A 13577-nucleotide genomic window follows, 5' to 3' on the forward strand; every position below is an offset into this window, starting at 1 on the left:
CGTAACTCCCGACTGACTATCTCTATCGTAAGCTTACTCAACCTTACTGGTTTCTTTCAAAACCTTCAGAGGAAGATATGCCCTGTCTCCTGTCGAATGCTGTCTACCTTGTTTTTGATCCAAACTCCTCACATCTCCTCATGGACCTTATCCACCAACCTCTTGTGGTAATGAAACTTCGGCCTGGCTCCTAGACCGCATGCAGCCCGGGATGGCTGTAACTGTGGCCCAACACAAAATCACAAACTTGATTAAAGCATTATGAGACTTTTTTTGTGATGACGTGTTACAGTGTATTTAATGTGTGGCCCAAGACAACTCTTCTTCTTCCAGGGTGGCTCAGAGATACCAGAAGGTTGGACACCGCATCTGCCACACTTGACACTCTTGACTATACCTCTCATAAAATGTCCTGAGTTTTCCAAGATACCATTTTCCCCTCATTCTCCTCCTCTCATACGGTCCTGTATTTTTATTGGCCACGCCTCTTTCTCAATTCTGCCCTTACACATCGCTGTTCATGGGTTTTCATCCGATTCTTTCTCCCTGTACTTCATCCAAATCCCAGGATTTCAACTGTCACCAATGGATTACTGGCTGTAAATACTTAAGTTTAACCCCAACTTCCTCCTCGACACCTAACCCATCATGAACCAAACTGTTCTTCCTAGACATTCATGGTTAGACTTAAGTTCCCTTCATCCTAACTCAACATGCTAAAAAACTGAATTTGACATTGTTCTCTCCAAATCTGCTGTTCTATACACATTGTCTACCTCGGCAAACAGCCTCACTATTGACCTAGTCACCCAAGTCTATCCCTAGTCATCCTTAATAATAAACCTTTTTTAAGTACAGTGATGGGGTTAAGAAATAGGCACTTGACTACCTGGGTTCAAATCCTGTCTCAGCTATCTACTAGCTGTAAGGCCTTGGGCAAGTCACTGAACTTCCCTTGCCTCGATTCCCTCAACAGAGAGAAAATAATACCAAAAAATCTGCAGGGGTAATGTTAGTATTAGATGATTCATACGTGTAAAGTTCTTATAGGAATGACTGGCACAAACTCAGTGCTAAATATGTCTTCTACTATTACTATTACTGCCCCAGCCAATCAATTAAGATAGAATCTGTATTTTATTTTCTTTAACATCAGCTCTTCTTCATATCTCGAATCCTGCTTTTGTTCATGCCCTCATCCACTCTGAAGAACTATTATGCCATATTTAATCAATACTAAGACATATATTTTTTCACTTTTACCATTTCTATCTTGGGATATTGTCTTACAGTTAATAGCACATCACATTTTCATAGGCAGTATTTTTTTTCTTAGTAGCATCTTACAATTAATGGTACTTTTGGCAAATATAGTAAAGGCCTCTTATCTCTTCTTCCAGCCTTCATTCTGCTCTGCCCACCCCAACTGATAACCCCAAGTCCACGACTGCCAGTAGGCTATGTAAAACTAAGAAAGAACTCATACAATAGCTGAGAACATTCTAAAAATATCAGCTATTTTGCTATAATTTCATCTTTCATCATAGGCATTTTATGATAGTTGCATTTCAAGGAATTCTGAAAAAAATTATAATGGACTTCTGAAGATGCATCCATTTATTCACCTATCAACAGGTATTAACAAGGTTCGAGGAACTCTTTTAAGTACTTGAAATAGAGCTGTAAACAAAACAGACTCCAATCCCAGTCCTCGTGGGGTGTTCATTCTCATAAAGACTGATTAAAAAATAAATAATATGGCTTCTATATGGTGATAAGTGTTATGGAGGGAAAAAATGAAGCAGAAAGAAGGGATAGTTTTATCACACTTCTGACAGTCATGTTATTAAATTATTCCCCTGCATGGTTATAATGCTAATACCATTTGACCTTGGAAACAGTTCCCCAAATGCGAGATCTCAACTATGCGTCTACAAAGGCAACTTTCACTTGGAAAAGAAAGAATAAATCTCAAAAGCTTTGGGTTTATACAGCCCATAAGCTGATCCACTTTAGTTACCAAACTAACAAGGACGGTGGTTATAGACTCTATAGCCTTGATAAGTCTTTGCATTTTATATTTTAGGAGATCATAAATGTTGAATGAGGGCACATTTCAGGCCCACGACTTACTGCCACCTCTGCCTTTCCTAAGCTCCCAAAATAGCTAACAGTTCTTTTTAAAAGGCTTCAGTGCTCTGGAATAGGTGCTCCCAGGTGGCTGCTATAACTCATTTCCACCTGGCTGAACAGGCATGAATAAGCCCCTTTATTGTTCGTTTTAGCTTCCCTTCAGTGCTTGGGAATACAGAATGATCTCTAAAAGTTTACGGTTTATTAACTTAGTGAGTCACCAGAATTCCTTCACCATCATCAGTATACCTTCAGTGTCTTAATGTGATTCTCAGCTTCACTCTTTTCTTTCTTGAAGTGCTTCATCAGTTCCTGGATATTTTGCTCATGTTTAGTTTTCACACTCTGCAATGACGATGTGAGATCTTCCAGTTCTCTTTGGTGAACATCTCGTTCTAGCTTTAACTGTGCGATGATTGTAGCTGTTTCTTCATCTTTAGATTCAGCCTGTGTCTTGAGGTCAGAAAGGTTCTTAAGCACCTCTTTCCTGGCTCTTTGTTCCTCAGCCAATTTATTGGCAAGATCTGCCCGGATGGCACTCAAGTCCTTAATGGCCTCTTGCATCTCAAGAAGTTGAGCTTTGTCCTTCGCCTGACTCTTCTTTAGCTCTGCAATTTCTTCCTCCAGGTGAGCTTTCTCAACTTTCATCTGGCTTTGATTCTTACTCTGCTTTTGCAGTTCAGTTTCTAGACTATGGATGGTGTCCAAGTTACCCTTGACTTCTAGTTCAAGGTCAGCTTGATGAGCCTTAACATCACTTAGTTTCTGTTCCTTACAGTGAAGCTCCTCCTCTTGAAGGGCACGCTTGCTTATGACCTCGTTCAATTCCTTTCGAAGATTCTCTATTTGTTGCAACGCTGCATAAAGCTGGCTTTTCAATTCATCCTTTTCTTTCAGGATCTATCAAATTAAAAATATAAAACAAACAAAAATTACTAAAAAATTCACCAAAGACACTGCCAAAAAACAAAATAAAATTTAATCCACAAAGAAAAACTCATCAAATAATATTTGTATACTTTCAATTTTTCTAAAGAAAAACATTTTAGTCTAGAAAAACAAAAATATATAATACCCTGAAGTAGCACCACACTGAAATATGTTTTAGATTTTCATCACCAAATCATATCATTCTTTGATCATACATAATTATTTAAATGTAAGACAAAATTGATCAAAAGAATGGGGAAAGAGAAAGACTCTTATTATAATTTACCGGAGGTTGATATAATATGCATAGTCTACTTAAAATAGTAATGATTTACATTTCAATGCCACATTTTTAAAAACAAGAAACCTCAAAACAGATATGGTAGATAACATAGGAAAACACACAGATACTAAGAAAAGTAATGTCACACAACAGTATGTAACTGGGAGTCCTGAAGACCCTTAAAGGTAGAAATTGTCAGGATGGGCAGGGTAGGACAAAATGGTGGCTGTACAACCTGGAAAAGACAGCTGACGTCAAACCAGACAGCCAAAAGGGCGGGCTTTGCCAAAACGGATATCCGCATAACAACCTGAGCCCGAAGAAAACCACCAATGATATATTGCCGCTTTGTTCAAAGGCGACCAATCCCCAGCTCCGACAAAGAGCCAACCAAAATAAAACATCCCCCCCACCCGCGTATTCCCTGCTTGGGCGAGACTTCTCCAGCCCCACTCTGCAGGCCAGGGAACGTGGCCAGGGTGTGCAAACCCCAATAAAGCTCTACACTGCCTAACGTTGTGGCTGATTGGCATTTCTTCCTCGGCAGAGCCTAAGAAAACCTTTCAGAAATGAGACTAGGAAAAGCTGGGAAGGGACTCAACAGCCATCACCCTCTGCCAGCCTCTTTAGGAGGTTAGGGGTTACACTGAGTGACAGAGACCAAGAACTAACAACCCTCTAATCCTCACCATTCATTGATGCAAATAAAAAAGCAAGCAGCTAAGGAAGTAGGAACTGACACACACATACCCCAACTCTGGCACCAAAGACAATCTCTACCTGCTTACTGATGCTCACCATAGCTTGAACCAGAGGGGGAAAAAAAAGATTCTCATTTAGAAATTTGAAATAATGAGTTAAAGTGCAAATACTTGCAAGCCATTTTTGCACTTAGCATTTTAATACATCAGTGGGAAATAATTCAATGTAAAATGTAAGGAGTCAATCACTTAAAAAAAAAAGTGTCCTCAAATCCCTGTCAGTTCAAAGTGGGAACAAACAGCACGATGCTGACATGAAAAATAATAAAAGGAGGAGGGTGTGTGACTGAGCTGCGGAGCTCTCATCAGAGAGAATGAATGTGCTTCGAAGCCAGTCTTAAGGAGTTCTGTGGTCTTAATGAAATTATTTCTCTTTATAAATATAATAATAGTTACATCATAGGGCTGTGAAGACTACTGGGAAAAAGGAAACAAAAGGTGGGGATGGGATTTCAGTTCAAGGAGGAACCAGGATCTCAGAGGGGTATTAATGCAAGAAAGGGATCAAAGCTGTGAAGAGAGGGCATACCTGATAAATCAATGTCCCTGGGTTGAAAAGACTGAAACACAGAAAAGTTGAGTTCATTTTGGAAAGACTATAAGTCAAGAAACATGGCTAGAAATACAGATAAGCCGAAGGGTAGATGTATTATTTCTCTATTGCAGTATAACAAATTCCAACAAATTTAGTGGCTGAAAACAATATCCATTTATTATCTCACTGTGTCCATAGGTCATAATTCCAGGGTAGGTTTTCGGCTGAGGGTCTCCTAAGGCTAAAATCAAGGTGTCAGCTGATCTGGGCTCTTATCTGTAGGCTTTGGGGAAGAATCTACTTTCAAGTTCATCCATGTTGTTTGCAAAATTGAGTTCTGCAAACTTGGGTCGCTGTTTTCTTCCCAGCTTCAGGCCACAGGTTGTTCTAACTTCTGAAGGTCCCCGGCACTCCTGCACTCACGGACTCTGCTGTCTCTGCAGCCAGTGACGCCATGTGGACTCTTTCTCCATAGTTTTGAATCCTTCTGACCTCCCCGTCCCCCAACAGACGGAAAATTGTATCTGCTTTTAATGGCTCCTGTGATTGGATTAGGCACATCCAGATAATCTCCTTATCTTAAGATCAACTGTGCCATATAACATAACAAAATCATGGGAATGATACCATACTCACAGATTCTGAGCATGAGAATCACTCTATTTACCACACTACAGAAGACAGAAACTGCTGGAATCAAGTCTTGACTGTAAAGATATTGATGCCCTCCTGACTAAAAGGGCAGAAATGTAAATACAGTGATTAATTTTTAGAACAAATAACATAAGGCCCCTGGCCATGAGTTCAGAGACTTCCATGCAGCCCTGAAGATAAAAATCTTAAATTCAAGAGGAAGCTCTAGCAGGCAAAATGTCTGATTTAAAATACAATACTGTCGTGGCTTCCTAAAGTTAGTTTCAGCAGTGAGGATGTTTATTTTTCTCCCACGGCAGAAAAACTGGAGATGGGGAGGCTCAGGAGGAGCCAGTCAAAGCGCAGGCTCCGCCGCTCTGCAGTTCTGCAAGTCTTACCCTGCTCTCCCCATCACATGACAAAGGTGACAAAGGTCACAGACTATGCTGGTCGTTTGGAATTTCTTTGGCAACACAGATACTGAAAACTAAGTTAAGTTCTGTCCATTTGGTTTTGGTTCATTGTTTGGCTAGTAGCCACAGCCCAAGATTTTGTCTAGACATTGCCTCTAAGTCTGAAAATGTGGGTGTCTTCACCACCACCTCGGGCCCTAGCCGTTCCCAGGAGCCCTCGGTGGAACAGCCTTTATGCTGAGGGAACTCAAAACAATGGACTTGTGGCTTCTTTTGCCAGAAGTGCTTAAGTAGAAGTACTTGAAAACGGCCTGAGAAATCAGCTTTTTTTCCCTTCGTGTTTGTTATTGCTAAGTTTCCCACCTCCCTCTCTTGCTTAGCCTTCAGCATGGATAGATAATTTGACTTTTCCAACTTCTGAAAGACTCCAAATTATCATACTCAAAAATTTGGATTACGGAGTACAGATTTTCAGTTTCCCCACACCGAAAAAAACTCTCACTCTCTGCTTTTAGACAGATCGGCTTGAACCCATACTTGTCTTTCTCTTATAGGTCCTTTCTGAAAGCTATAATAAGTACAAAACATAGTCCAATACCCCAAAGTTTTCCTGCTGGTCACTTAATACCACGTCGAAGGCACAGCATCCATTCAGCCATCACAACAACATGCTTTGTGATGGCTGAATCACTAGGGCACAGCAAGGGTGCCAACTTTGCTGTTAGAAATGTCTGATCCTTCTGATTGCCACCCACTTCTCCATTTAGCGAATAGTATATTTAGGTTCTTGTATTAATGGCTCCTTACACCTAGAACTGATGTTTCGTCTCAGCTTGAATTTTTTCTACTGAGAGTAAGAGAACACTAGAAGTTGGCTTAAACCCCTGGGTAATTTGCTATCTCCCCAGGCAGAACTGCAACAGACACGGAGTGTCAAAACTCCAGGTTCTCCTCCCGGAGCTTCTCTCAGCGATGCCCTCCTGCGTCTGACGCTTCCTTCCCAGGACCACAGCAGGACAGCCTCAGCCACTCCAGGCCTTGCAGCCAAACACAGCAGCGTCCAGAGAAGCAAGAAAACTCTCTTCCTGGGTATCTTTTTTTGTAGTGACTAAGTGTTTACCTGAAGTTCCCCCAAAGACCTCATAGCTCATTCTTTATTGATCAGAACAGGGTTGTGTGCCTAGTCATTGGTCCCTATGAATTTCTGAATGGAATGAAATAGATTGGGATGGAGAGGGAACCAAAACCACTGCAGGAGCCAAGCGGCATTTCCACGCAAGTTTTGCTGGTACTATTCCTGGAGGAGCAAGAGTGGAAAAAGTGGAGAGTCGGGCTGAGTGTCGAGTGAAGGTCGGTAAAATGTGTGAGGTGAGAGGGAAAAACTGAAGATGCCAGTGAGCATATCATCGGAGTAGGTTTTCAAGAAGTCTGGTCTCTCAGGGGAAAAAAAAACTGATTGCAGGAAATGGCCGATCAACCAAAAGAATGTGAGGAGATTAAAATCAGATGGTAATGGTTAAAGAAGGGGAATAAAAGAAATGTGTCAGATCAGAGACTGAAATGTCAGAACTAAACACAGGGTCTGGCACGAATAACACCCCTGTTTTATTACAAAATCATAACCATGTAATTCTGTAACATAACAATATCACACTCAAGCACGCCATATGACATTTTAAGGAAAATGTTCAAATTTAACCTATGAATTATTACACCCATATCATCACCCGACCTACCACAGTCGGGCAGGCATTACTTCTGCCAGACCTTGTACTCGAGCATTAGAGAAATTACAAATGATAACAAATTTTAGTCGCAGAACTTGGCTGCTGAGTGGTCTGAAGGTAAAATAAGAAGTTAGTGAAGTACAAAGATAGTGAATTCAATGGCTTGCTGATTTGAAGTTGGAAGTCACCACAGATGGTGGCCAAAATTACACATAATAAAAGAAGTTGCAGGGAAGCCAGGTGCAAAAAGCCATGGGAAATGTAGAGGCATAATGGAAAACTAAGTAGCAGTCAGGAACAATGGGAAGAGAATGTTCTAACCTAGTAAACCCAGCTTCCAAAGAACAGCTGTACAGAAAAATTACGAAAGGATTGACAATGGCTGGTGAATGCCTGGTGACAAAGGCAGAAGAATGATACCACCTGAAACTATGGTGGACACAGGAATAGGAACCAGTTCCTCAAAGGCCTGACGACTAGGTATACACAGTTCTCATGAATTATCTAAAGAGTGGACAAGGGAATTTTAAAAAGAAAAATAAGTGATCTTTTTGCATGTGAGAGAACATGGAGACAGACTGCTGTATCATACTAATACAGAGTGGAACAAAAAGTAGGTTTACAGTTGTGAGTTTGCAAAAGTTTATTCTTGCATTATGTATCAAGTATTGTACTATTTTCCACAAGAACAACTGTAAACTTCTTTTGACCCACCTTGTATATCAGTGATCTAGTCGTTCTTAAGTTGCATTTCATAGGACTGCATACATATTTTAAAAGTATGCACATTATTAGCATTGATCCTTCTCATTTTTTAGCCATTAAAAAATCAAATTTTATAAAATAGTATTTACTACATAAGAGAAGGAACCCCCCCCCAAAACCAGAATTATCTTCTGGAGGGTGGGTACCTTGCAGTACATACAGGCTTTTTCCCCACTAGGTGAGTGTTCTAGGAACCCATCTACATCAATGTACCAGCTGGCACTGTTGTGAGAGGCTGAGTTCAGCTTCAATGAAAATTTTTTGAGGACTCTTTCCACACATTTGCCCATTTCATGATGGGTGATTTACAGGTGCACCTGCCCACACTGCACTGAGTATTTAGCAGTTTTTTACCACAAACAGCATGACTCCCAATTCACCTGATCTGGCCCTGAGCAACTTTTTTTCTGATTCTTTAGAAGAAAAAAAGTCCTCAAAGAGAAACACTTTGCCGATGTGAAAGACACAAAACAACAAAAGGCAGAAGCACTGAAAGGCATCGAAATCGACAAGTTCAAACTCTATTTCAAGCCCTAGAAAAAAACGTCTCGACGGGTGCATTGCAACAAATGGGGAGTATTTTGAAGATGACTAAAGTTTAAATATATAAGAATAAATATGCAATTTTTTAAAAATGAATTCTGTTTTTCGAGGGTTCCCCTCATATAGCTCTTTATTTTCTTCAGAATGAAGGCAATACACAGAAGGAAAAGATAACAATTTAAGACTCTTGAAGTCAAAAACTATCAAGCAAGAAGTTCGATACATGGCCAAGCCAAGTATTTCAATTCAGAAAATACACACACAGAACCTAAGAGGTATTCACATTATCTATGTTAAAAAGGAAATATGAATTTGGAAACATTCTAAAAAGTATACACTATGAATAGAATCAAAGCATTTTTCCCCTTTATCATTTTCAAAGCAATATAAAAAGCCAAGGACTTCAAACAGCATTTTAAAAGAAAAACAAAGGTTTCACCCTTATTTTTGGTAATATTCCATTGGATATATTGAGTAATATTCCATCGGATATATTGTATACCTGAAACTAATATAATACTGTGTGTCAACTAAAAATTTAAAATAAGTTTATTTCAAAAAATAAATATGAAAGCATCATTTATGAGATTGTTTGTATCTATAAAATATTAGGTCTTCCGATACACATTAAACATATCATTACAGAACTCCATGTAAATATCAGGGAATCATCTTTCAAGGAAAGTATACAATCTGACTTCTGTCTTTTTCTGCAACGATATGCCATTTGTTTGATACTCCATATCCTTCAGTAATTAGGTGGATTTCTAATATGATATATACCTGGTACTCTACCAAGATTTCAAAAATGTAAAAAGCTAAAGTAAATAATTCAAAGCAATTTTTATAAAAATAAAAACCTTAGGCCTTCTAATGCATTTTTAAACTGGAAAATCTTAAAGCAGAATATAAATTCTTCTGGAAAAATAAATGAAAGTAGACACAAAACTATTTTTAAAAATGTAAAACCATATAAAATGTCCTAATAAGTCTACTCATTAAACAATCAATTTATTCTTTAAACTATAATGTATCTTATTTGTAAACTAGTATTATTTTTATTTTAATATATATTTCCAAATATACCCTGGAGGCACTTTTGAAAATAATTAGTCCTAAAAGATCCAAAAAGGAGTAGGCTGTGTTACTACTACCTGCAAGGGGTTTTGGAGTTTTATTAAGAATTAAATACTTAATAGAGGTATTACTCAGTAAGATATATTTTTTAAAAATACACTTTTCTCCAAAATTATTTACAATGCATTTCCATATGACGGATTTACTGGACACCTGAATTTGCAATGAGATATCTGTTCGCCTTTCTTCCTTGATTAACCATTGCTCTAACTGACATGCTGCATTAATTTTAAGTCTTTTAAAGTGGAAATTACAATGCCTGCTGTGATAATTGTGATACTACCCTAACTATGGCAATCACTTTAAAACTACTTCTTTGCTTATCATTAGCATTGCTAAGTGATAAAAATAAGTATAGCAGGAATATTCTGGGAAATGATTGTTTAACAATTTTTAATATTCTGAAAAGCTCAATCTAGAAGACTCTCAGCACCATGAACTGGGACACCGTCTGCTGGCATGGACCCTTCTAAATTTCCTCCCACTGAGTGAAATCCCCAGATGGTTCCCTGCCAGTCACTCCCTCACCCACTCCTCCTTGGTGCTACTTCCCATACAGGCGAGCTCACCGAACCAGTTGCCAGGCCAGGCTGACAACAGAATAATCAAAGGAGAGAGCAAAGTCCTGAGATGAAAACAGTTCAGATTCGAGTCTGACAGCTTCCGAGCTGCTCTACCTCTGGGCGGTGGTCCCCCAGCATGAGCCAGATGGGTGAAATGGAAAAGCAGACACGCCACAGAGATGGCAAAGTGATCGCTTCCTCTGTCTTCCCTAAGTCCAAGAAACTGCATGTGAAAGGCAAGCAGCTCTTCCATGACAGCTCATTTGAAATAGGTCCTGTCACTCTTATGTGCTGACAATTGACTTTATAAATGTAACTGCCCTACACTTTGTTTTCTCTTGAAAGAAAGTCAACTTATACAAATCATTATTCTTCTGGAATGTTGAGTTCTTGACAAGTGACAAATGACAAAGCATAAATGATAAACCAAGACTTAACACGGACAAAAATCAATCATGACTTTCCTGCTTATTATCTTATAAACATCTGGGTTTAACTCAACCCAGAGATATAGCAGAGAATCAACATAAGAGCATAAAATCCATCTAAAGTAACTGATTATACAAGAGAAGAGATGACGTGAATGCATTCACAGATCAGTGAAATGCTTTCTGTTGCCATCAACAGGGCACAAAAGCAGAGTCTTAAAGACGCTTGTGATCTGATAACACTGCTCATTCAGTCACATTATCAATGTCACCTATTGCCAGAAAGTGGTCCAGTGGTAACTTCTGCAATTTTAAATGCTTCTTTCTAACAAATACTTAAGTTGAACTATACAAATAAGTCATATTCTAAAACAAAAGTCGCATGGTTGTTAAGAAAGATTTTATGATTTTCTTACACTTCAACATTAAGGAATAATTTCAGTTTAGGGGACTAAAAACTAAGCTGGGGTTACAGGTTAGATCTATGTTAAGGGCCAACTCTGAAAAGCCATCAAATGAAAAAGGCTTTAAAAAGATTTGTAAAAAGTCAATTACTCTTTACCCTGAAAGAGTCAAACATAACCACTCTTCTATCAAGAACATCTTGACAGCTGATCTGCACAGCGTGGCACACAAGTGTTTGTTCTTAGGACCGAAGAATGAATGGTTGGTCACAGCAAGCACCATTCCTTAGGAATTTGGCTTTTATACCTGATTGTTCTTGTCTGTGAGCTGATCAAGAGTTTCGGACTGTTTCTCCAACGCTCGCTCCAACTTCTTATGCTTAAGCTTCCACTGCCGAATGGACTCCTGAGCTTTCAGTTTCAGCTCTTCTCGCCTCTTCTCCGCCTCCTGTCTCAGGGCCTCCGACTGCTGGAAGTCCAGGAGGTACTGCTCGGCCTGCTTGGTTGCGTCCTCAGCGTGGTGAGTCAGCTCTGAGATCTGGAGGTCAGCATGCTTTCGCTTGGCATCACATGTTTCAAAGTGCTTCTGGATCTCCTGAAGTTGATCCAACATCTGCAGTTGCTGTTTTTCCTTGTTGTCCAATTCATGTGTTAAATTCTAAGAATAAAGCAGGTGAAATATTAGAAATGTATTCTTGTCAAAGTTGGATGCATACATAATATAGCAAAGAACAATCTCTAATGTCACTGAAATGAGAATCATCTATATTAAATGTCATTAGCATCCAATCTAGAAAATATGAGCCTTTTTCTGTATATTTTATAATCATATTAGCTGAGAATAATTTTTTATAAAAAAATTTTTTCTCCTACTACCTCATTCTCCAAAACAGGAAAATACGTATTTTCCAATTAGCCATCAACAAAACAGATAGAAGGCCTTGCTGATGAAAACAATGTGCATTACTTTAATAAGACAGTAATCTGTCCAACTAAAGACATGTCAGACAGATTGCCATAGCAATTTGTGTAATATTTCATGGCCTAAAATTTTGTTAAAATAAAAATCCATGACAAAAAAAATGAGCACTAAGGACAAAAACATCAGTATAAATAACGCTATATTTGAAAGTCCATTTTTTTAAAAAAGGCTCTCAATAGAGGATTTTCCAGGTAATTAACATAATGTTATATGTTGATAAACTTATCTCAAGCTTCCTGATTCACTACAGAATAGATTTTTAAATAAACAAATTTATTTTGAATACTTATCTAATCCAGAAAGTAACTTGAACTCTTAAAATCTAAAGCAGAGTTGGTCAATAATACGTTTGGAAATCATACTAAATCATCATGATTCATACATATTTTTAATTTGAGTAGATTGGGTACAAATCTACTTTTAATTTCAATAATGAGATGACATTGTTTTTAGATAGCATTCTATACAAATAAAATAATACTGTAGTCATTAACATCAAGCCACTTTTCTAAAGCCTTGGAAGGGAGTGACAAATTCAGAAATAAGCATTTCCGAGGTGGCCCAGGGCTGCCCTTCCTGCGCCTTAGTTTCCAAATACCTGGGGTGACAAAGTTAACATGACGAGGCCATGTGCCCAAATAAGATTGGGGTCAGCAGGCTACGATGCTGCTGCAAGCTACACCAACCATAAATAAATACCTCCTACACTGCACTAAGACACCTGCAACCGGAAACTGGAGGCGGTCACCAGCTCCCTCGGGCTCTAACAGCACATGTTCTGTTCCAAGCCCATTATTCCTGAACCATGGCTTAAATAAAGTCAAATACAATTTCTCTCTTGATTAATGTTATGGTTTGACATTATGACAAAAAATATAAAAATAATGCCTCGAAAAACAAGCTTCATTTTCTTAGCAGCAGGTTTGCATGTGCTCAGTTTGCTAAATTCCGTGCAGCCTGACAGAGATGAGTCGCTCCTTTCTCTGTGCAAGGAAAACAATAAACTGAGACCTATGCACTGGTTTATGTGGAAAACTCTAAAATGAGATCAGAAAACTCTTATTTAATGCCACTATGTTATAAATCAACTCTATCAACAAGCAGTAGCCAACAGAGGTACCCATTTTATTTTTTTCCAACACACACTTGGAGAGTGGTTACATTTCCTCTGTGTTAGGCACATAGTTTACAGACAGGTTAATAAGATCTGGCTTCAACACCAAAGAAGCTAATGATGTAAACAGGGAGATAGTCACACTAACAGCTAATCACAACGTGGACAGTGCTAGGTGCTAAGATATGACAAACAGTTAGCCAAAGGGGTCTATGTTCTGTAGTGT

The 13577-nt window shown here is 38.8% G+C and overlaps 1 protein-coding gene across 11 annotated transcripts in view; it reads right to left on the reverse strand.

Moving 5' to 3' along the window:
- Positions 1-13577, reverse strand: part of CEP128 (centrosomal protein 128) — a 355354-nt gene that overhangs the window by 233286 nt on the left and 108491 nt on the right. For all 11 annotated transcript variants that reach the window (XM_053673395.1, XM_053673403.1, XM_053673396.1 and 8 more), the window contains 2 exons: positions 11563-11913; positions 2383-3033 (listed from right to left, as the gene is read on the reverse strand). In XM_053673395.1, coding sequence (XP_053529370.1) covers positions 2383-3033; positions 11563-11913 — 1002 coding nt within the window. The remainder of the gene's footprint in view (positions 1-2382; positions 3034-11562; positions 11914-13577) is intronic.

This window comes from Artibeus jamaicensis, unplaced genomic scaffold (assembly GCF_021234435.1).
Source record: "Artibeus jamaicensis isolate MK-2021 breed Jamaican fruit bat unplaced genomic scaffold, CSHL_Jam_final contig_851, whole genome shotgun sequence".
Lineage (NCBI taxonomy): Eukaryota > Metazoa > Chordata > Mammalia > Chiroptera > Phyllostomidae > Artibeus > Artibeus jamaicensis.